We start from the raw sequence: 20,986 nt of genomic DNA on the forward strand, positions 1-20,986 counted from the left end.
AAAATGGGAAGCGCAAATCTTTGAAAAAATGAATAGCTGCGCTTATTTGTTCTTCTTGGTCTTGAGGTCAGGGCCATAGGTCCTGTCATCAGCACCCTCGACCTCCATGACGGTCTCGTCGACGGCCTTGGACTCGGCATTCCACTTGTCCTCGGACATTTTGATGTCCTTTTCAAACATCCAGTCCTCAGGCATCCTGTAGGTGCCGCCCATGCGGTCAAAGGCAGTGAAGAACTGGCCGTAGTTGACCTCGAATCGCGAGTGGTGCAGCGAGTGGCAGGCGGCGCCGTTGACAATGGGGTTGTTGGTGAGGTACTCGCCGTCGTGGATCATGATGGTCCAGAAGTTGACAAAGACGAAGAGGAAGACGTAGGCCATCTTCTGCAGCGGGAAGACAAAGGGGAAGATGTGGTAGGGGATGGACTGGGCAAAGCCGTCGACGGGGTGGAAGGCGTGGCTGGCAAAGGGCGTGGGCATGATCCACTTGTGGTGAGGCTTGTGCAGCGTCTTGTAGACGGACGAGTGGTGCAGGCCGCGGTGAATCCAGTAGATGAGGAAGTCGGTGAAGACGATGAAGAGTGGGAACTGGAAGAAGTTGTACCACAGGCCGGGGCCTTGTTCGGTGACGTCGTAGAGCTTGCCGTAGCCGCGGACCTCGAGCAGGAAGAGCGGCGCCGTCATCATGGCGATGAAGGGCATGGACTGGTTGGCGTGGACAATCTCGAGCCAGATCTGGTTCTTGAGGAACTTGGGGTGGTTCATGATGCGCTTGTCGAAGATGAGGAAGAAGGACATGGAAGCAAAGATGAAGTAGACCATGATGCCGAAGAGCCTGGATGGACCATTGTTAGCCAGACTGCGTCTCTACTAGAGCAATTGTATACATGTCGAGGGGGGGAGCATTCCAACAGCTTCATGATGCACGTACCAAGTAATCAGAAAGAGAGTCGCTCCCTGGCGGTAGATGTTGTCTCGCGTCATGGAGCTCATGTACGCCGCCTGGCTAGGCTCGAGCTGGAAGTACTGCGTCGCAGGCTCGTAGGACCACGACGACAGGGCCGCGGCCGAAGCATTGGCAGAGGCATCGGGATAGTTGTAGAGCGCGGCCTTTAGCGGGAAGAGGTAGGCGTAGGCATAGTCGGCGATGAAGGTGTCGGTGACTTCGAGCACGACATCCATGGCGGGCGAGTTGTAGGGCGACACGCCTCGATTGAAGAGTCTTTTTCTATTCACAGACAATCGAGAAAGAAGGAAAGAAACAACAGAAGTGAATGTGTTGTTTTGCGCGGATTCAGAGACGGCGGGCTGGTCGCGACAGCGAGGAAGGGCCAATTTAAATGCTGGGTCTAGCAGTTCGGACTTTGGAACAATAAGAGAAAAAAAAAGAAAAACCGGGGCACAGAGTCAGGGGTTCTGCGTGGATGGATGGCTGCTGCGTTCGCCCGATTGGGGTTTGGCGCAGCGAAAAAGCGCAAAGGGGGGATCAGATAAAGAGGGGAAGAGGCGATCAGTTCTTTTGTCGACGGCTTTGAGCTGTCAATTGGTGGGCGAGCCGGGGTTGAAGAAGAAACAGTGCTACTTGTATGTTATTCAACGCTGACGGCTTGTTCTGGTGATGCCGTCTTATATATCGATTGTTGATGGCAGATGCCTGGTTTTACAAACAGTGTAGGCCTGTTACTAGCTATCACCGATCTACTCCGTGCTCCCTCTTCGCATCTCTCAATACAGCTACTGCAGCAATTCTTCAACCAACGCATCTCGCCCGCCCCTTTCCACGGAGCGTCGACCACCCGGCGCCAGGATATGGTGTGATTTGGCCTCATAATCCCGAAGCTTCGTACGGCTCTCCGAATCAGATCCAGCAGCGAGCGGAGCCGAGCCAGAAAAGGTGGCCAGAGAGCGAGCTGGAAATGTCCTGATATCGCGGATGGTGCCTGAGCCGTGCCTTAGCTAAGCCGCCTGTTTTGCGGGGAGCCGAGCTGGGCAACGTATTCGCGGTCCACCGATACGAATACGCGAGATGCATGACATTTTTGATTTGGATCGCGCTGCGGCGATTGCGGCAATCCACTCGTGTGCTCCGTCGCAAGATTGGGATTGATTGGCAGCCAATTGCCAGCGTTCTGCGGTAGGGCAGCTTTGGTTCCCAGCAATTCGTTTGAGCCCGACGATTCCCACTCACACTGGCCGTCTGACCGCCAGATCGTGATCCGATAGGCTGTTTCGGCGCCATCAGGACGATTATCCATATTGAGGGTATATTGAGCGAGCACGTACTCGTATCTGCCAGCTACTCAGCTACTCAGCTTTGCCCACAATTTCACGCTTCTGCCGTGACCATCGTGCGTTGCTGCATCGCGAACTGATATTCCCAATCTAAACGTATGATGATAAGCCATCGAGGAGACGATGCTGCTCCTACAAGTATCTTTATTATACCATGCTACTGGTACCACTACTTATAGAGAGTGGCCATCTTTCGTCTTGCCATTTACACCAGCTCTCTCAGGCATACATGAGCAAATGTATAATAAGCGTTTCTTCTCAGATTCGGGCGATGAGTAGGTATGATGGTAGGATTGCCATGCATGCAGTGCCGCGTTGGGCATCACGGTATGAGACTTGTTCTAAGTGCTTCCGCATGGGGACATGACTGCAGACATCTCGAGAGGTACGAGCTGGTTTCAGACGACTTCTTCTCTTGCGTTTCTCAGTACAGAAGGGGACTTGTATTCCAAGACATGACTGGTCTATATAAACTGATGCTCAAGCAGGATGTATTCATGATGTGCCTGGTGATGGATTTACCTATGAAACATAGAGTACCCGGTGCTTCACAATGAGATGGCGTATGGCAAATGCTGTGGGTTAACCGCGATTCAATCTACAAATCCGAGCCGTGTCCGATCCGCCATCGCCGAAAGCCCGGATCGCGATACCGTCTCCATTCTCGTAGTAAACGCAAGTGGGCTCGGCATGAGCACGGAACGAAGCCGGGATTTGCTAGCAGACTCTGATTCCGCGGAGCAACATGCCCTCAGCCATTTAATCTTCACTCGCCTCTATCCAGCACCGCAGCTGTGCCCAGGCCATGTGCAGGTAGCGTCGCCTGGGATTAATTGCGGGTAGATACCCGGCCCTAGCCTTGAGCTGAGGTTTGCCGGGTAGCAGCGATAGCGTGTGCTGGGGTTCGGAGGTTTGGTTGACTGAGCGATATGGGGGTCTTGGAGATGTGCTGCTCCGCCTAATTGATATGACGCAGCTCATATGATCGCATAGATACGCCATCTTTACGCTGACAATTGATGATTGTGTCTTGGTCTTATTAGACTCATTCGTACAATACCTTTTAAAGTATCAAGTAGCATTATCTGTGTATTCATTCATAGAGCAAGGCTTGCGTGAAAGTCCAGGTGAAAGCAGGCATATCCGGCCAAATGTTTCTTCTCTAGGGTAGCCAAATCGCCATACCGCGCCTCAATTGCAATGAGGCTCCTCATTGTGTGGATCGTACATATGGAGTATGGAGTACAAACGGCGTTCATACTTGGCAACTTTCAATTTATGGACCCAGCTTTACTGCGAGGGCTAGGGTTTTGCAACAATTCCACGTCAATACGTTTGCGCTCAAGACGTGCAACCGCACCGAACATTGCACACATGCCGCTGACCTACTGCATGGAAGGATCATGGACATTCCTGACGAGAATAAAGTGCATGTCGTGATTAGTATTTCTGCATGCAACGTTGGGGCCGAGGTGGATGCTGCAAGCTCCTCTCTCACCTTGGGCACATATGAGCTGAAACACACAGTAACAGAACAAACATGTTTGACCATTGATGGCTGTTTGGCGCTACTCACCAAAGAGCCGCCGTCTACCCCAAAGCAGAATCTATCCCGCTTCTAATAATACCACCCTGCGCTGAGCTAGTAGTAGTACGAATAGTAGAGCTGCTATCAGCCATGAGCCCGATGCTGGCCCGTGGACAAGGTGAGAGCTTCCAAGACACACCTGACGCCTGTTACATCGCAGGATCACTAGCCGGCACCGCGCACCTCCCTCACGGCCAGCGGGCGGATGGGCCAATCCTACCGGCGGTGCTAGATTGATTACATATATTGCTACCCAACAATTGGCAAACGAGCAGATCGATCATGGGGGCCGCAGAGGCATGTAGCACTCCCTTGCCGCACATACACAAACTGAGAGATGTGGAAAGCTGCAGAGACAAAATGGGAGAAGCCGGAAGGTGGCGTAAAAATCCATCAAGCAGAGCAGGGGATGTTTTGTTTCCCCGTTGGTACCCACGTCTGCCAAAGGAGACAGAGAAAGTGGAGATTTGGACGGAAAAAAAAAGAGAAATAGAGAGCCTGGGCAAAACAAACGAGGCTGCCAAGAGTTTTGCCTCAGCCTCATGTGGCTGCAGCCGGCCCGGGGAACAAGCCGCGCGAGACAAAGGACATGGCAAAACGGTTTGACGCAAACGGGCCATTTAACAAACAGCAACGCAATAAGAAATACAAGACTTTTTCTGTCATGTAGTTTTAAGTGGCTTCTTGATCGTTGAGGCTTTTTGTAAACTGAAGCCATCGCCAAAGTGCCACAGTTGCGCCACTGCCCGGCCAGCCCAATTTCTGTGATTCAGAGTTTTTGATGCATCAAGTGTGCATCGCAGGAATAGCGCTCACCGACCGGCGTCATCGTCTGCCCATCCTTTTGCCTTGGCTTGGCATCATTGGCTTGCATTAAGCCCGGGTAGTGACATGGCGCGCGCCTCTTTTTGGCTGCCAGCCGCCGGATATCGGGCCAAGCCTGGGTGTGGCCCCGTGGCAGGAAAAATGCTGCGATGCGATTAAATCATGCATGTTTGTCTGTCTGTATTGGAAAAGCATCCATGATGCGTCTTGATGCGAACATGTACCGTGCTTGTACAGGCAGCATTCACGGCACGCGTGCCAAGCACGACGTCAGCGACCGCCCGGCCTAAGCCGCAAGTGGCAGCCTCCAGAACGGTACCTGGGCTGGTACTCCGGCCGATATCATGGGGAACTCGATATGGCCTGGCCTGGCCTGGGCTGTGGCTGGTGTTAGGCTCGCCGCGTCCAGCAGGTTGAGAGGCCCCCGCTCCCTAAAAGGCGCCCCCCTTGCCTGCCTAAAACTCCCCTAGTGGATCCCCGCTGGTGGTCCCGACGAAGGGTCCCCACTGGATGCGGTGCCAGGGCCCACTCCTACAACTCCAACCACTGCGGAACCATCCATCAGAGCTAAGCTGCGCAACCCCACCGTGCCGGGCTGGGCCTCTGCACGCCCTGGCCCTGCTGCTGGCTGGGGGGAGAAGAATAGCGGGCGGCGGATTCTGAGCGTGTTAGGGGGGGGCAAGCAGAGATGGATAGAGGGAGCACAGGCGGGAGATGGTTTGATAGGACGAGATGGGAGATGGGATGGCATGGAGGGGTGCAGGGTGATGGCAAGAGGCGCTTATTTACAAACGCCTTGTACCCGTTGCATGCCGTGCCACAGCCGCGTATGAGTGAGTGGGCTTTAGTAATATGCACATATTTGCAGAGAATCAGCCAGTAACTTGAGTTGTTTTTCCTCTTTTTACTTTGAATTGCTGCTGCGTGGCGTGTATGCTTGCGCGACATGATGCTGAGAATGGCATCTAGGCGCTTGTTCTTCAGCCTCAGTTCCCGTTTCAAAGCGCCACGCGCCAGACCGCGCTCTCCAGCCACGCGCAGCTAGCAGCAACTCTAGAAGTTGAGAGGACGACACCCTCTTCCGATGCCACGCTGATGGCTGCTTTTCCCAAGTGCTAGCGCCGTGGAAGGTAAAGAATGTGTCATCCGCAGTGCTTTCCTGAATCTCCTTGCATGTGCATGTGTACGCGGATGTGTGTACAGGCACGGGTGTATACGATACAATGCGTGCAGGTACTGTGTAGTGCTGTGTCATTATATTGCTGGTGTTGGTGCTGCATGTGCATGTGCAAGAGTGTGTAACCCCTATATAAGAGGTCGGCCATGTGAATTGTGATGCATCCAAGGCTTCTCTGTGCTGCCTCAAAACCCTCCTAGTCTGCCTGTCTGCCTGCCTGTCTCGGGCGTCCCACGTCTGCTGCAAGCCACATCTCGCCCCTAAACCAAAATCCTCAGCATATACAAGCAAAAACAGCAAAAAACGAATAGTCACGCAGCTATCAGCGTGGCCTAAGCTTTTTTTTCTTTTTCCTTCGCTGTCGTTTCCATCCTTCTGCCCACGCCCCTCCCCAAGGCCCCAGTCGCAGCCAGGCCAGCGGGTCTGCGCTACCGGTACGAAAAAAGCACCCACCCTCTCTCAGGGTACATGCAGGCCCTGTCGCCTGTACATGTGGGCTGCGCACGGAGCACGCTCGCCGACCCGCCAGCGGCGTGGAGCCTGTACTTGGGCTGCATGTACAACGAGGCGCCCCCCCCTTGGCCCTTGGCGGAACCAGCACCAGAACCAGAGCTGGGCTTCTGCTTCTCGCTTCAGGTGCTCCACCGAGTTACCTTATTCCCCCAGCCGCGACGGCCTGTCGTACCTCACAGCGTTCCTCTTCTTTCGCCTTTTTCGCCTTTTCTCTCTCTCTTCCTCCTCTGCCGCTCCGCTTCGACGCAAAACTCCACGCTTCGAATCGAATCACGCCCGTCGCTGCGAGTGGACACGCGATCGCGGCCGCAGAGCCCTTCAGTGCCATCCCTGATTTTCATCACCGCCTGAGCCGCTCTCAGCCTCAGCCTCACCCGCCGTCAAGCGACAAGTTTCTTGTCCTTGATTGTGTTTTTTTTTTGCTCTTGTCGCGAAGTCGTGCTGTGGCCAAAATCAGCGGCCTCAATAGGGCCTGGTTGAGCAACTCGGCATTCCGGGTGTCCCGCCTGCTGATCTCCGGATCGAGGCGACAAGCTGGCCTCAAACCGCCTCTGAATTCTTTTTTCCTCCATCACCACCATCGCCACTTTCTCCAACGTCGGATCGAGTCGAATCGATTGTCGCGCCGCGCCGCCTCCGCCATCTCCGTCTTGAATCCCACAGTCGCCAACACCATCACCAACCATGTCCATGTACTCGCATCGCGGCATGGGGGCTGTGCCTCCCGGCAATGCTCGCCTGAACGAGCTTCTCGAGCAGATTAGAGCCGAGTTCGACAGCCAACAGCGTCAGACCGAGAGCTTTGAACATCAGAGTACGCCTCCCTTGCAAATACTGTCCATACCGACAACTATTGCGCGCGTTTGATTGGGTGGGAATGTTTTTGAGCAAAGAGCAGAAAATTTCGATGTTTTTTCTCATTTCTAAAAACAATCAAAAGGCATTGCAGTTTGAAGCAAAAAGTATCATGAGCTAACCTCTCTTCTTCGATTTATAGTCTCGGCGCAAGTCAGTGAAATGCAGCTGGTACGTGAAAAGGTCTATGCCATGGAGCAAACGCATATGACGCTCAAGCAAAAGTAAGCTTCTCCTCCTACAGCCCGCACGCCTCACATGTCGCTAACCGCATCTCAACTCTCCAGATATGAGGAGGAAATCAACATGCTGCGGCACCAGCTCGAACTTGCTCGCAAGGGAGCTCCGCAGTCTGGTCTGCAAGGGCCTCCTCAACACGCAGGGCCGTCTCAGCAACCCCCATCGATTGCTCCTGGAAACGGCCTCTTCAGCGGCATCATGGCCGGCGGCAACCAAGGAGGTCTGGCGCCGCCGCAGCCTCAGGCCACTCCCCAGGATCAGCAGATGGGCCCTCACCACCACCAGATGGCTCAGGGACCCCCAGGACTGCCAGTGCCGCCTCCCCACCCCAACGCGCAACAGCAGCAGCAGCAGCAGCCTCCTCCTCAGCAGCAGCCCCCGTACCAGCAGCAGGCCTATCCCCAGGGCCCCGGCCCCGTCGTGTCCAACGGCATGGGCCCTCAGCCGCCGCAGAGCACCGCGTCGCCCGGCCCAGGTCGCCGAGCCATCAACCGCCCGCCAAACGCCGTCGGGCCTGCGACCCCCCCAGATCAACACCCCCGTGCCGTATCCCAACAATGCTCAGTCTCCGCAAGTGAGCCACCCGACGCCTGACCACGCTCGCATGGGTCCCCGCGCCCCTCCCCCTCCCATCAGCAACGCGCTGGGCGACCTCGAGGTTGATGCCGTTGCGCCTCACAATAAGAAGACGGGCAACGACTGGTATGCCATCTTCAACCCGCAGGTGCAGCGCGTCCTGGATGTCGACCTGGTCCACTCTCTCACCCACGAGAGCGTCGTTTGCTGTGTTCGCTTCAGCCACGACGGCAAGTATGTCGCCACCGGCTGCAACAAGTCGGCCCAGATTTTCGATGTCCAGACTGGTGAGAAGGTGTGTGTCTTGGAGGACCACAGCGCTACCGACATGGCTGCCGATCTCTACATTCGAAGCGTCTGCTTCAGCCCTGATGGCCGCTACCTGGCCACCGGTGCCGAAGACAAGCTGATCCGAGTAAGTTGATTAATGATGTAATCTAATGGCGGCACATTGTTGTCACTCATTCTCCCCAGTTCGCAAGCTGACCATTGGCGCTACAGGTGTGGGATATTGCTACCCGAACCATCCGCAACCACTTCTCGGGTCACGAACAGGACATCTACTCGCTCGACTTTGCGCGCGACGGCCGCACCATTGCCTCTGGCAGTGGCGACAGAACGGTCCGTCTCTGGGATATTGAGCAGGGCACCAACACCCTCACCCTCACCATCGAGGACGGCGTTACGACTGTTGCCATTTCCCCCGACACGCAGTTTGTTGCGGCCGGCTCTTTGGACAAGAGCGTTCGCGTCTGGGACATCATGACAGGCTACCTGGTCGAGCGGTTGGAAGGACCCGATGGACACAAGGACTCTGTTTACTCCGTCGCTTTCTCGCCCAACGGCAAAGACTTGGTCAGCGGCAGTCTGGATCGAACGATTAAGATGTGGGAGCTTAGCTCGCCCCGCGGCCCGCAGAACTCTGGCGCCAAGGGCAAGTGTGTCAAGACATTCGAAGGCCACCGAGACTTTGTCCTGTCCGTCGCCCTGACCCCGGACGCCAACTGGGTCTTGTCCGGATCCAAGGACCGCGGCGTCCAGTTCTGGGACCCCCGGACGGGAACTACCCAGCTAATGCTTCAGGGACATAAAAACTCTGTCATCTCAGTTGCCCCCAGCCCACAGGGCGGCTACTTTGCCACTGGCTCAGGAGACATGAAGGCTCGTATCTGGTCGTATCGTCCATACTAGACAGGAGTGGCAGGACACCAGCCCCGAGGTAGAGGAGCGCAGCTTACTGGATCCAGAGGGGTGCGGCAAACTCGAGGTAAAGAAGTGCAGCAAACTCAAGACAGAGGAAATCGGCGAAGAAGATGATGAAGCGTCGGCCAAGGAATCCTTGACAGAGTTTGACAAAAAAGCCTATGGAGACCCCTTGAATCAAAGAGTCATATGACCGAGGCTGAGGATAAGAAAACGGCTTCAGTGGAGAAGCTCGAGACACGGAAGCGAAAGAAGATGGGGTTTTGGAAAGGGAAAACGTAGGAAAACAAAGATATATTCCCCCGACCCAAGTCCAGTTCTTCCTTATTTTTTGTTATTACAAGTTTGGAATATGTGTTTATGAGGGAAGATTATGCGGGGGAGTGGTTCTTTTTATCTTGAACTTTAAAGAGGGCTGGCGCATAGGCGGGAAAGCACAGCCTTATTTAAAACAATTGTACGGTATGAGGGTGGGGAGGGCTAAGGAGATGGGTTCTATTTACTTATTAATTCGGCCTTGCTTTTGCTCTTGAACTTTTTGTGTATCTCCCTTTTTTTGATATGAAAATTACTCAGATTATCTCTGCACTGCCAAGTCGGGAATACAGTAACATGTAATTTTGAATTGGTATTGATGGTTCTATGCTAGTAGGTATGAAATTGATGCTGTAAATGAATAGGGTATAATATGATGAAATTGTGACTTGATGTTTTATGCCAGAGAGCCAAAGAGGCTGGATAGTGCGTCTCCTTTGCCTTTTTTCTTTTTCTTTTTTTCTTTTGATATTGATGATGATGACGTGTTGGCTTCGCGGTCGATTTTACTGCCTTGCTGCTGCTGCTCACTTGATACAGTACCTTCTATTGAAGTTGCTGAAGGGGTAGCCTTTGTCAAAGGCAGTTCCTGGCGAGCTATTGCCACGCCCTTGTCTTGGTTTGTGAGGTCATTGGAGCGATTGGTTTTTGGTTGCGGCTTGGTGCTGGAAGTGTCGACTGAGAGGGGAGAGAGGGCGGTGTGAATGCGGGCGAGAATGGCGAGGAGGAGGAGGCCTAGGGGGGCGTGTTGGTTGTCGGCGGCGAGTTGGGAGAATGCCCTGTGTTGTATGAGATTGGTAAGTTTCTTTATGTTTGCACTGAGAAGTAAGATGGGTAGAATGTGAACATACACGTATGCCCTGGGAATAAAGTGCTTGTTGAGCCAGATTGCACGAGGAGGGACAGCTTCGCGACGAGGACCCGGGCGTGAGGAGAGCGACGTGGGAGGCGAGAGATCGTCAATGAGGTTGCGGATTGTGCGGCGCAGGGAGCGGAAGACGGGCCACCAGTGGGCGAGGCGGTGCTGGTTGTGGTGGCGGTGGTTGAAGGCGTTGAGGATGGGGAGGAGGGGAGTGAAGGGGGCTGCGGTGAGTGGTGATGATGATGCCATGGTTGGTGGTTGATTGATGCCAAGATTGGGGTTGGATGGATGTTTTTTCGATAAGGCTGCATGTGTGATAAGAGGTGTTATCTGGTGGTGGATTAAGTGCGTAATGGTATTGAGCTAGCGGGACTGGGATTATAGGACTACTAGTAATCAGGGGATGCGATGTGAAGAGCTGGATGGGAAGAAGCTTTTAGACAATACGAGATTTTGAATAAGAGTTTGCGTGTTGTAATCGTGTAGTAAATGATAAACTACAACAAATTGAGTGCTTCATTCAAGCCTCTGGATCCTGCTACTGCTGGATTGATGATCTGATCTCCCTTGCAGGTCAGTTGATGTTAGTGCCAGGGCCGGCGCAGTTGCATTGCAGCGTAGTGGAGTTTTGCACCTCGTACCACGGCGCAGCCTCCCAGGTGGCTCTACAGCAATCTGCTTACTGGCGACAATACAGTTCCATGTCTACTCTACTCACCCCCACACTCATCTCTACCGCCATCGAAACCAAGAGATAAGCTGTGCCTTTATTCTCGCTGCGCTCCTCGGCATCGCGTCACTATCATGCAGCTGCTGCTTGTTAGCCTCGTCTCTCCAACTTGCCTGGTGTCGCATGGACCAAGTTCCAACCCGGCCACCTGACTCGGACAGCGGTGTTTTTTGTGTCTGTTTGCTTGTTTTTTTTGCCCATGTTGTGTCCTACCTTGGCTGGATCCCCTGCTGTTTAGCACTACCGGGGAATGGCTTGTGTCGCTTTTTTCTCTCTCTTTTCTTTTTTCCTATTAGCGCCGTGATTATGATGTTGCGCAGAGACGGAGGGGGTTGGCGCCACCCCTCACGGGCCATCTTGTTTTCGACGCTATAGATATCTCTTGGCTTGCTGCGATCTGCGCACCTGGGAATATCTTCCTTTTTCTTTTTCTTGTTTTCTTGTCTGCTGGTGCTGCTTTTGCGAGAAACTCACTGCCTCTTCTCTCTTCTCATACGCTAGACGTCTATCCTTACGAGGGACTGCGTTCTCTCCTGGACTTGCACGTGCCATTCAGCACATCGCCACCGCATAATTTCATCAACTGCCGCGTCTCAACCACCACCGCTCGGTTACTCGCGGGCACCAGGAATCGCTGAACGGCAGCCAAATGGCCCCGTCTTCGCGGAATCCGACGACATGGAACGAGTACGATGGCGTGGCTTCTCCCACTGGCAGCGTTTCTTCAAATCCCTTTGACGAGGAACGGGAGTTGCTCGATGATGACGATGGCGCACACCTAGCCGGTCGAAACATTGAGCGCAGACGGTAAGCTGACATGAACAAGAAGAGACTCTTCTCGAAAAAAAGGAGAATTCGCTTTGCTAACATATCGATTGCTTCCTCCAGGTCTTCCGTCACCGACCGTCTAGCCGCCATGGCTGACGTTGGCGGCGTCAACAGCTTCCGCTCTTTTGCCCGTAGCTGGCAGCGCGCGGCTGCTTTCCCAGAAGTCATTCCCCGTCGCCCGAGCTTCATCTTGGCTACGGACCAGCAATTGGCCGGCGACGCCGAGGATGCCGAGTATTCGCGGAGCTCTGACAGCCTCGACGCGGGCGGGCTTGGACGACGTTTGGATGGGTCGCCGCGCCTGGGCAGTTCGTTTGCTGGCTCGAGCAGCAATATTGCGAGTGCGCATTACAGAGAGCGGGAGGGCAAGCCGCTGGACGAGGAGATGGCGAGCGGTGCGCTGCCTGCTACCTTTTCGAGCCATTCTAGCGTCTTTGGGTCGTCTCCTTACTTGGCTACGGAGTCTATTATCGGTAGCTATGGCTCATATCGCAGCGGATATGGTACGATGGGCGGGCCGTCTCTCATTCGACACCGACCGTCTATTATTCGAATCAGCGGCCAAGCAGAGGATGAAAGTGGCGAAGAGGATAATGCTGCCTTTGGCGAGGAGCAGCCGATCTTGGTGAAGGAAGTCAAGCAGGGAAACAAGGTCGTTTTGACGGTTGACGGCCAGAGCACGCTGCCTCAGTCTGTCTTCAACTCGATCAATGCCATCATCGGCGTTGGGCTGCTGAGTTTGCCGCTGGCTTTCAAGATGAGCGGCTGGATTTTCGGTCTCATCATACTCACTTTGACGGCCGCCGTCACGGCGCATACGGCCAAGTTGCTGGCCAAGTGTATGGAATATGATGCTAGTCTCATCACATATTCTGATTTGGCATATGTTTCGTTTGGCACTAGAGCTCGTGTTATTGTGTCGTTTCTGTTTACGATAGAGCTCATTGCTGCGTGCGTTGCTCTCGTCATTCTGTTTTCCGATTCTCTTGCGCTCTTGCTTCCTGGTGTTGCGGGCGTTAATTTTTGGAAGTGTGTGTGTGCTGTTGTCACTCTTATTCTCAATGCTATGCCCTTGCGGTGGCTTAGCTATACCAGCGTGATTGGCATTTTCTCTACGTTTTGCAGTAAGTTTCAGGCGTCCTTCCCTTAGACTTGATTGATTTATACTAACGAAATCTGTTCTTATTGTTAGTCGTCTGCGTTGTAATTGCTGATGGTCTCGTCAAAACAGATGCTCCCGGCTCATTGTGGCAGCCTGCCACTACGCATTTGTTTCCTAAAAACTGGTTGGCGTTGCCTCTTGCGTATGGCTTGATGGCTAGTCCATGGGGAGCTCACTCTGTTTTTCCTTCTGTAAGACTACCAGACTATTGCTCCATTGTCATTGGAAGACGTTTGCTTGTTTCTGACACATTTGGAACAGATTTACCGAGACATGCGCCATCCTCACAAGTGGGGGCGGGGTGTTGCCATTACCTTTTCGTTTTCAGTATGTATTGTCTCCTGAATTCTCCTGGGAAGTAGACTTGCTAATGATATTCCGTAGTACGTCTTGGATACCTGCCTCGCCGTTATTGGCATCCTCATGTTTGGTGACGGCATCAGAGAGGCCATCACTTCCAACATCATCAGGAGCTCTGGCTTTCCCGAGGGTCTGACCATCTTCATGTGCATCTGTGTCACCATCATTCCGCTCACCAAGCTACCACTCAACGCTCGTCCCCTCATTACGACCGCCGATGTCCTCTGCGGCCTTCATCAGTCTCATCACCACCACCACCATTCTGCGGCTAATCCCGCAGATCGGCAATCTGATTTCATCAAATCATGTCTCAGGGCATTAGTTCGCGTCGTCGTCGTCCTCATTTTGCTTGGCATCTCCATCCTGTTCCCGGCGTTTGACTCTGTCTGTGCATTTCTCGGCGCTGCGCTCTGCTCTCTCATCTCCATCATCCTGCCTATTCTCTTTTATCTCAAGCTTTACGGAAAGGACGTTTCGATCAGGGAGCGTATTGTGTTGCTGTGCTTGTTGGCGTTGTTTTCGGTGCTGGGGCTTGTGGGTACTGTGTGGACGTTTTTGCCCAAGGATCTTATTGGCGTTTAGGGGGGATATGAGGAGTATTTTGCATTTGGCATTTAGCATGGCATACAATATGAAGATCTCATACACTGTTGTACGATATCAAACATTAACAGATAAGCTAAGCACTGATATAATGCTTTGAGGTTACAGTGCTATCGTATACAAGTTTCGTTATTTTTGACACCAGATACACCGTCTTGATAATGGATAAACCGTCTCTATGACTAACTACATTTACCTATTGGACAAAACTGCGAAATGGAGATGAGCTGCTTCCAGCTTTGCTCTTATTAATGGAATAAAATACCCAGCCTCTGGCGAGCACTCAGCCTCATGCAAAGCTAATGCAGTGTTCAAAAGCACAGCAGAGTCCGCGGCAGTGCTGTGTAACGGATGGCAACGAATCCCAAGGTTGGCCGGCCTGGTCCTATTGGCATTCCGCCATTCCTGCGATTAGGTGATTAGGCTGACTCGGCTGCAGCATCGCCTCGTCTATCGCGTACTGGCATCCCATATTGGCTGCTCAATCAAGTAAATGACTCCAGCCTCTAAGCCTTGATGACAGCATGAAATTAGGCAACATGCCACTTGCACATGTCCTCATAACGCCATCTATGTAGGCGGAATTGGGACTTTGATTGGCAGCCTGACGATGTCTGGACTCTGCATAAATAGGACGCATGTAGCCGGTATCAGCAACTCTTAGCCAACTAATACTCTCGAGCTATCTGGTTATACATATTGCTTGCGGAAGTAGATTGGACAATTCGGCCAAAGAATCCGATGGAGAGCGATCCAAGAGCCAACAGCGAGGAAGCCACCGAGAAGCATGTTGTATACACCGTGCCTCGCAATCGCCCGATTACGGAAGCGAGCTTCAGAGCAAATGAGGATTATGCGTCGTTTTCTGATGAAAAAATAGCCCGGATGGTGGAAAGTCTGAAGCACGTAACCTCAAATGATTATCAGGTACGCATGCAGTCGCTTAGCCAGGCTTGCACTGATCTTGTACAATTGCTCATCGCTTTGGAATAGATCTTGATGGACAAAATCTTCCGGGGAGGGGATCAGGCATCCCAGGAACGCTTGATAAAAGAAACCTTAGCCAGACTGGGCAACCCCGGCATTTCAGAGTCAGAAATCCAAGGCCTTGCGTCTAGCTCGCGGCTCAAAATATCTCTCTGCAACGAGGAGTCAGACAATCGTCCCGGCATCGTTACCCAGATCCCACTCAGCGTGCGCCAGGGTGTCGAGTTTCGCGAAATTCTTGGAGTCTCTAGTGAAAAGAAGACGAATGGCCTCTCACCTACGCTCTCAGAACAGCACAGGCTGGAAGACACTGATATGAGAGACTCGGTTCCGAAGTCAATGGACCCCGTAGGCCTTTCTTCCGGGCCCTTTGTCTACAGACCCCTGAATCCGTTGGCAAGAGAGATACGTCTTCTGAGCCTCGCAAAACCGCTCAGCCCAGACGGTTTTTGCATCACTCTGAGACACTGTCGTCTCGACGAGGCGCCGCCGTTTATGGCCATATCGTACTACTGGGGCGACCCAACTCCTAGATGTGACGTTGTGTGTAACGGACAAGCGTTCAAAATCACGGGAAGCCTGGACTGTGCCCTCAAGCGCATCTTCATGTGGAGGCAGGATCTCGTCCTTTGGGCTGACGGCATATGTATCAACCAAAAGGACATCTCCGAGCGCGCTTCGCAAGTCATGCTCATGGGCGACATCTACAGCAAAGCTCAAGCTACCGCCGCCTATCTCGGCGAGAATCTCGCAAATGGCGACGAAAGCGACAATAGCCTAGAGACTGACCAGACGCCTTTCGCATTGATGCACCAGCTAAACGCTGTTTGGAGCGAAGATGCCGAACAAAAACACCAATTTCGCTCCAGCGATGAATGGATGCAGATGCAGATTCCCACGATGGAAAACCGGGAGCACAAGAAGATCTGGGCGTGTCTGATGCATCTCTGCTCGCAGCCCTGGTTTTCCCGTAGCTGGGTCTTGCAAGAGGTTGTTTTGGCCAAAGATGTGCTTGTTTTTTACGGATCTGCGGTTGACGACCTCCAGACATTAATCAAGTTCTGGAGCTTGGCAACCCGGCGAGAGCCTCCATCGGCGTTCAAGTATGGCCCTGTGGCGGAGTGGAAAGAGGGGGGCTGTGAATAGGAACCAGCTTGGCATTTTTGGCATCATCCGTAACAACCTGAAAGAGGCGGCAGAGATGAAAACAACGCCATCAGCCCTGATTGCTTTGCACCAGCCGGGCGATTGCGGATTTTCACTGAGCAGAGGGCCAAGGTTTCACATACCCTTCTCAGTCGTCTGATAGAGAATCGCTCTGCAGATGCTACAGATGATAGAGACAAGGTGTATTCTCTCCTCTCTCTCGCAGAGGATGTGGAATATGTGGGAATACAGCCTGATTATTCCACAGACTGCACAGCTAGCAGCCTGTACTGTAGAGTTGCGGCTGCCTATATCAAGTCTACTTACGGTTTCCTGCTTTTGAATCATGCAGGCTTGCCCCAACGTGTCAACAATCTCCCGTCGTGGGTGCCAGACTGGTCCTCCAAAACTAGACAGCCATTGGATATCTCTCTGTACAGCTGCGCCATAGATACATCTCCAGAGATGAGCCTCGTAAACGACGGAATTCTCCGTGTCCGGGGCTCCATAGTTGATGCGGCATGCGTACTGACTCTGAAAGTCGAGTTGCAAGATTTCATTGATCCCCTGAGCACTAAATCTACGTGGAACAGGTCATGGTTCATCCAGGACGACCCGATCTTACCCAATCTCCCCTTCACTGCTGACCGCGATAGAGCCTTTGGTGCCATTGTTTCAGCCGCAGAGATTATGTCATTGAGTATGCTTCGCTCATATCCCAACGGTGAGAGCGTGCTCAACGCGGTGTGGAAGACACTCATCACCAACCGAGGTTGGATGAACAACAGCGATCCAGAAGGCGAGCGGTTCGCATACGAGGCATTCCGTGAATCCAGGCGTGATCCTTTCGATGACGAATGGTGGCCACCAAGGTCGCTGTCTGCTGCTGATAAGGAGAAGATATGGCCGTTTCAAGCCATGGTGCTCAAGGCGAACCAGGGACATCGCTTCGGTATCACGGCATGCGGATTCGTGGGGCTGTTTCCGAAGGAGTGTCAGATGAGCGATCTGATTGCTATCCTCCCGGGTGCTCGGACGCCTTTCGTGCTAAGACCCGACCCTTCAAGATCTTTGTTTACTCTGGTTGGAGACTGTTATGTGCACGGCATGATGAATGGGGAGTTTCTTTATCCGAGGAGGAGTGGCGAGCTTTGTGATGTAAATTGGCCGGAGCGGCAGTATCGCATTAAGCTGCACCCTTGGAATCCGATGTTTACTGAAAAGGTGAAACATCTGCTGAGGCAATATTTTGATCCTGATCGGCAGAAGTTTGCTACTGTAGGATATTTGGACTTTCATTGAGACGTGAGAGTCGGAGTTTGAGCCGGAGAGGATGTCTACAAGTAGCGATGTGTTATTTACTGGATACGTCGAGTCTTGTTGTGTAATATTTTCAAGTAAATTATATGAATAAGCCGTGAGGCTATTATGAGCTATTACGAGGCTACCTTACTTGGTCATCGGCGAGGAACTCTATCTTTGGCGTGGGAACCTTATCTTGAACCTTGTAAGCGATCTTGATGATCTGGCGTTGTTGGCGTTGTTGGACCCAACGTGGCTGAATATGGAGTTTTTTAGTCCTCTATTGCACCGGCCTTACAGGTCTTTTCCAGAAATAAATGACAGAACTGCTCCTGTAATTTCACACATATAGCCAGGTCACAAGTAGCGTTGGCCCTTATAGAAGCCTTTTAATAACGCTGTCACTAATACCAGGTATTCTTTTAACATTCTGCAATACGCATACATGTAAGTATCTCTCTTAACTGGTATACAAGGCATACTACGGAGGAAGAAAATCTCGCAAACAGCATCCTCATGATCGCCTGGGCAAGAAGAAAGAAAGAAAGACGGAAGCCTTTTCTTAAGAGAAAGTATATTTCATCCACCTCGTCTGTATCCGTATAGTGGCTTGACATTGTTTCATTTACACCATTTAAACTTTCAATTGCACCCTGCACAGCCACGCTGCGTTATCTTTTTCTTTCCATAATGCCCTTAAAAAACTTTAATCTCAAGTTATTCAGCGATCCCAATCACCTATATATTGGCGTTCCCATCCTAAAGAGGCTCCAATTATGCTCAACTTGGACTCGACGACCCCTATCAGACCTCTATCAGACCTCTATCAGACCACTTTCTTATTGTCTCGTCCTACGTTGTTATAACAATATGGGTATCTGGAAACAAATATTCAGATTTCTCCGTCCAACCCAATCTTCTTCTCCTCAGCCGGATCCTCCCGACCAACCAACTTCTCCTCACCTAGGCCGGCTTGAGATCCCCACAGAAATCATCCTAATGATTGCAAAACATCTTGACAAGCCTTCACTCATATGTTTTGCCTTGTCCTGTCAAACGCTCAAACGTTATTGTTTCCCCAAGTCTCTCGACCTGTCTTTCTCGGAAAAAAGCGAATTCCTGCTTCTTTTGGAAAAAGATGCAGCCAAATATTACTTTTGCCATCTTTGTGCCAAACTCCATCCATGGCATGCCTGCTGGTTTGAACATTCTCATCTCAGTATGGAATTCTACACCAAAGATATACACCACTGCAGAATGATAAACTGGTTCAACCTTTTTTCACTCTCCATTCCTTATCCCCTTGCTCGAGTTGTCATGAACCGGCATTTTTATGGCGCCGCCCATGGCGTCCATGTCGATAAACTAGCGTATCGCGGCAAATTGACAGATCCAAGCTGCGGCTGGACATCTTCTAGAGAGTGGGGAGCTCGAATTATCGACGATCAACTAATGTTATCATCGATCATGAGTTTGGGCCCTTTACGAGATTCTGAGGGACTGAGAGCGGTTATCGATACGGGATTAGCTTCTTTGTGTCAGCATATAACAGCCAAAGTATTGTTCCCTCTTCATCAGATTCCTACACAGGTTCTACTCGGCTCTCAGCCAGATCACGTCGCCCAACGTCTTCAATCCGTCAATTCCTGCCCTATATGCATGACAGACTATTGCATTGATGTTAATTGGCAGGAAACAGGTTGGACAATCGAGATTATCACATATCATATGCTAGGAGACATTCGATCGCCGTGGGATTGGACTTGGGTCGCCATGGCTTATTTGCCTTACAAGGCCCTCAAGGTACCCCGATTCAAACAGCCATCAGGAAATCAGCCGGGAATCGTGAAGCATATGTGGAGCAAATCAGATGATGATATATTTCAGCCCACGGGAGAATGGGTAACAGTAGATTGGCATCCTTTCTGGATGTGTATATTAGGGTGCTATTGAGAGAGTCAAAGTCAGGTGCGGCCTGAAGATGAAACTGCGCCAGCTCACTTTGCAACTGTGTTTTCTTTGAGAATTGTACTGGTCCCGGAGAAGAGACTTCTTGTATTCACAAATGCATTAAAATATTCTATAAAAGTAAGAGTATAGGTAATATAGAGAATGCTAAAGTTGTAAGTCGTAACATAGCTATATAATGTCACGCCTGCCTGACATCTGCACGAGGCAGGAGGTACCAAGTCCTCCGTCAGACAATATAGCTCATTGCGCTCCCATATTCTAGATAGAGAACAAGCCTTGTGATTTCACCTTTCGTGTCCCTACGTTTATTGTCATAGAGGCCACGCTCCGGGACCAGCTTTATCCTCCCACGCTCTTTGCTTGTCCCGAGACATGGTAGCAGTTGCTATGATACCACGATCGACTAAAGGACTACCGACGACCGACAGCACGCCTTGAAACCTCAGTCCTCGTGACCAACCTACGACCGTTTCACCTATGGAAACGGCCCTATCCCTGCTACGGACCCCCGAATCCGGCGAGGCTGAGAGCTTATACCTCCAACCACCCGCTGGTTGATCTCCAGCCTGATACTCCCCCTTTTCTGCGTGGTTTCACCATGGCTTCTGAGACCTTTTCTGTCTGGTTCCCAATTGTTTAGTCGATGATTGCGACCCTTTTTGACGCTGCTTCCTTCGTTCTGGCATACCTTGTGGTGATGAAGCCACGATATTTTCCAACAACAAACACTGAAGAGAAACTTGGCAAAATGGAGATGAAGCTGGGAAATATTGAGACAAACACGAATCATTTGGATATAGTCCAAGCCTCCCTCAAAGAGACTGGAAGAGTTTTAAAACTCATTCTTGAAAGATCTCCAACTCCTGGAGGATTTGAATGATTGCATCAAACTTTAATATCAATTGAGAATACCTAATCAGCATGAAATGGGGCAAGATATTCAGGTAATGAAGCAAGAAATGTAATTCTGCAGTCTGAGCATGCGTAATTTCTCATCCGACGTCAATCGATCAAAGAAGATAGTGTGAAAACCCGGGACCTACTGGCTTATTCGCCTTTACCAATCATCCGTGTAAGTCGCCCGTCGAAAGCCTCTCACGAGAAGAATTTGTTATTGAGCTTTATCTTCATACTGCTATTACTGCTATTACTGCTACTACTGCTACTACTGCTACTACTGCTACTACTGCTACTATCTACTATTACCTACCTCTCTCTTGTTATAGCTGGTGTCTTCGAGCACCGGGCTCTCTGGTGTTTATGTCCTGTTGTTTGTGTCGGTGATGATGCTGACGTGCTAGGAGGGCACGATTCCTTTCGGAGCTCTCGTGTTTATGAATCGGTGTTTCTTCATAAACTCTGGGAACCACGTTTGTCAGGCGCATGCCTGCGGTCCAAAGAGGATGCGAAGGGAAAAGAAATTGGCCTACGTTGGGGTTTGTAGTTTTCAATGT

At 51.6% G+C, this 20,986-nt stretch overlaps 7 protein-coding genes across 7 annotated transcripts; 4 read left to right on the plus strand and 3 right to left on the minus strand.

Moving 5' to 3' along the window:
* Positions 1 to 42: 42 nt before the first annotated feature.
* TrAtP1_009717 (uncharacterized protein) lies at positions 43 to 1,179 on the minus strand (the record flags this gene model as incomplete). Its single annotated transcript, XM_014091217.1, has 2 exons — positions 43 to 832; positions 929 to 1,179. The coding sequence occupies 2 exons, from the start codon at positions 1,177 to 1,179 to the stop codon at positions 43 to 45; spliced, it is 1,041 nt and encodes a 346-aa protein (XP_013946692.1).
* A 4,766-nt stretch (positions 1,180 to 5,945) lies between these two features.
* TrAtP1_009719 (uncharacterized protein) lies at positions 5,946 to 9,891 on the plus strand. Its single transcript, XM_014091216.2, has 4 exons — positions 5,946 to 7,206; positions 7,390 to 7,471; positions 7,535 to 8,478; positions 8,565 to 9,891. The coding sequence occupies exons 3-4, from the start codon at positions 7,537 to 7,539 to the stop codon at positions 9,252 to 9,254; spliced, it is 1,632 nt and encodes a 543-aa protein (XP_013946691.2). The 5' UTR covers positions 5,946 to 7,206; positions 7,390 to 7,471; positions 7,535 to 7,536; the 3' UTR covers positions 9,255 to 9,891.
* Positions 6,773 to 7,102, minus strand: TrAtP1_009718 (uncharacterized protein; the record flags this gene model as incomplete). Its single annotated transcript, XM_066114398.1, has 1 exon — positions 6,773 to 7,102. One exon carries the CDS (start codon positions 7,100 to 7,102, stop codon positions 6,773 to 6,775), a length of 330 nt encoding a protein of 109 aa, XP_065970494.1.
* Positions 9,876 to 10,951, minus strand: TrAtP1_009720 (uncharacterized protein). Its single transcript, XM_066114399.1, has one exon. It carries the CDS (start codon positions 10,690 to 10,692, stop codon positions 9,979 to 9,981), a length of 714 nt encoding a protein of 237 aa, XP_065970495.1. The 5' UTR covers positions 10,693 to 10,951; the 3' UTR covers positions 9,876 to 9,978.
* Positions 10,952 to 11,301: 350 nt separating this feature from the next.
* TrAtP1_009721 (uncharacterized protein) lies at positions 11,302 to 14,264 on the plus strand. Its single transcript, XM_014091214.2, has 5 exons — positions 11,302 to 11,980; positions 12,062 to 13,125; positions 13,194 to 13,354; positions 13,425 to 13,490; positions 13,548 to 14,264. Exons 1-5 carry the CDS (start codon positions 11,823 to 11,825, stop codon positions 14,103 to 14,105), a joined length of 2,007 nt encoding a protein of 668 aa, XP_013946689.2. The 5' UTR covers positions 11,302 to 11,822; the 3' UTR covers positions 14,106 to 14,264.
* Positions 14,265 to 14,867: 603 nt separating this feature from the next.
* TrAtP1_009722 (uncharacterized protein) lies at positions 14,868 to 16,259 on the plus strand (the record flags this gene model as incomplete). Its single annotated transcript, XM_066114400.1, has 2 exons — positions 14,868 to 15,053; positions 15,120 to 16,259. The coding sequence occupies 2 exons, from the start codon at positions 14,868 to 14,870 to the stop codon at positions 16,257 to 16,259; spliced, it is 1,326 nt and encodes a 441-aa protein (XP_065970496.1).
* Positions 16,260 to 16,724: 465 nt separating this feature from the next.
* On the plus strand, positions 16,725 to 17,561 carry TrAtP1_009723 (uncharacterized protein; the record flags this gene model as incomplete). The annotated part of the gene is made up of 1 exon (XM_014091212.1): positions 16,725 to 17,561. One exon carries the CDS (start codon positions 16,725 to 16,727, stop codon positions 17,559 to 17,561), a length of 837 nt encoding a protein of 278 aa, XP_013946687.1.
* Positions 17,562 to 20,986: the final 3,425 nt, after the last annotated feature.

Source organism: Trichoderma atroviride, chromosome 5 (genome assembly GCF_020647795.1).
Source record: "Trichoderma atroviride chromosome 5, complete sequence".
In the NCBI taxonomy this organism is placed as follows: Eukaryota; Fungi; Ascomycota; class Sordariomycetes; order Hypocreales; family Hypocreaceae; genus Trichoderma; species Trichoderma atroviride.

Coding starts and splice junctions, on each gene's coding strand:
- TrAtP1_009720 (XM_066114399.1), bottom strand. CDS start 10,692: ATGGCATCATCATCACCACTCACCGCAGCCCCCTTCACTCCCCTCCTC.
- TrAtP1_009719 (XM_014091216.2), top strand. CDS start 7,537: ATGAGGAGGAAATCAACATGCTGCGGCACCAGCTCGAACTTGCTCGCA. Junction 8,479..8,564: donor CCGAAGACAAGCTGATCCGA/GTAAGTTGATTA, acceptor TTGGCGCTACAG/GTGTGGGATATTGCTACCCG.
- TrAtP1_009721 (XM_014091214.2), top strand. CDS start 11,823: ATGGCCCCGTCTTCGCGGAATCCGACGACATGGAACGAGTACGATGGC. Junction 13,355..13,424: donor CTCACTCTGTTTTTCCTTCT/GTAAGACTACCA, acceptor CATTTGGAACAG/ATTTACCGAGACATGCGCCA. Junction 13,491..13,547: donor CCATTACCTTTTCGTTTTCA/GTATGTATTGTC, acceptor GATATTCCGTAG/TACGTCTTGGATACCTGCCT.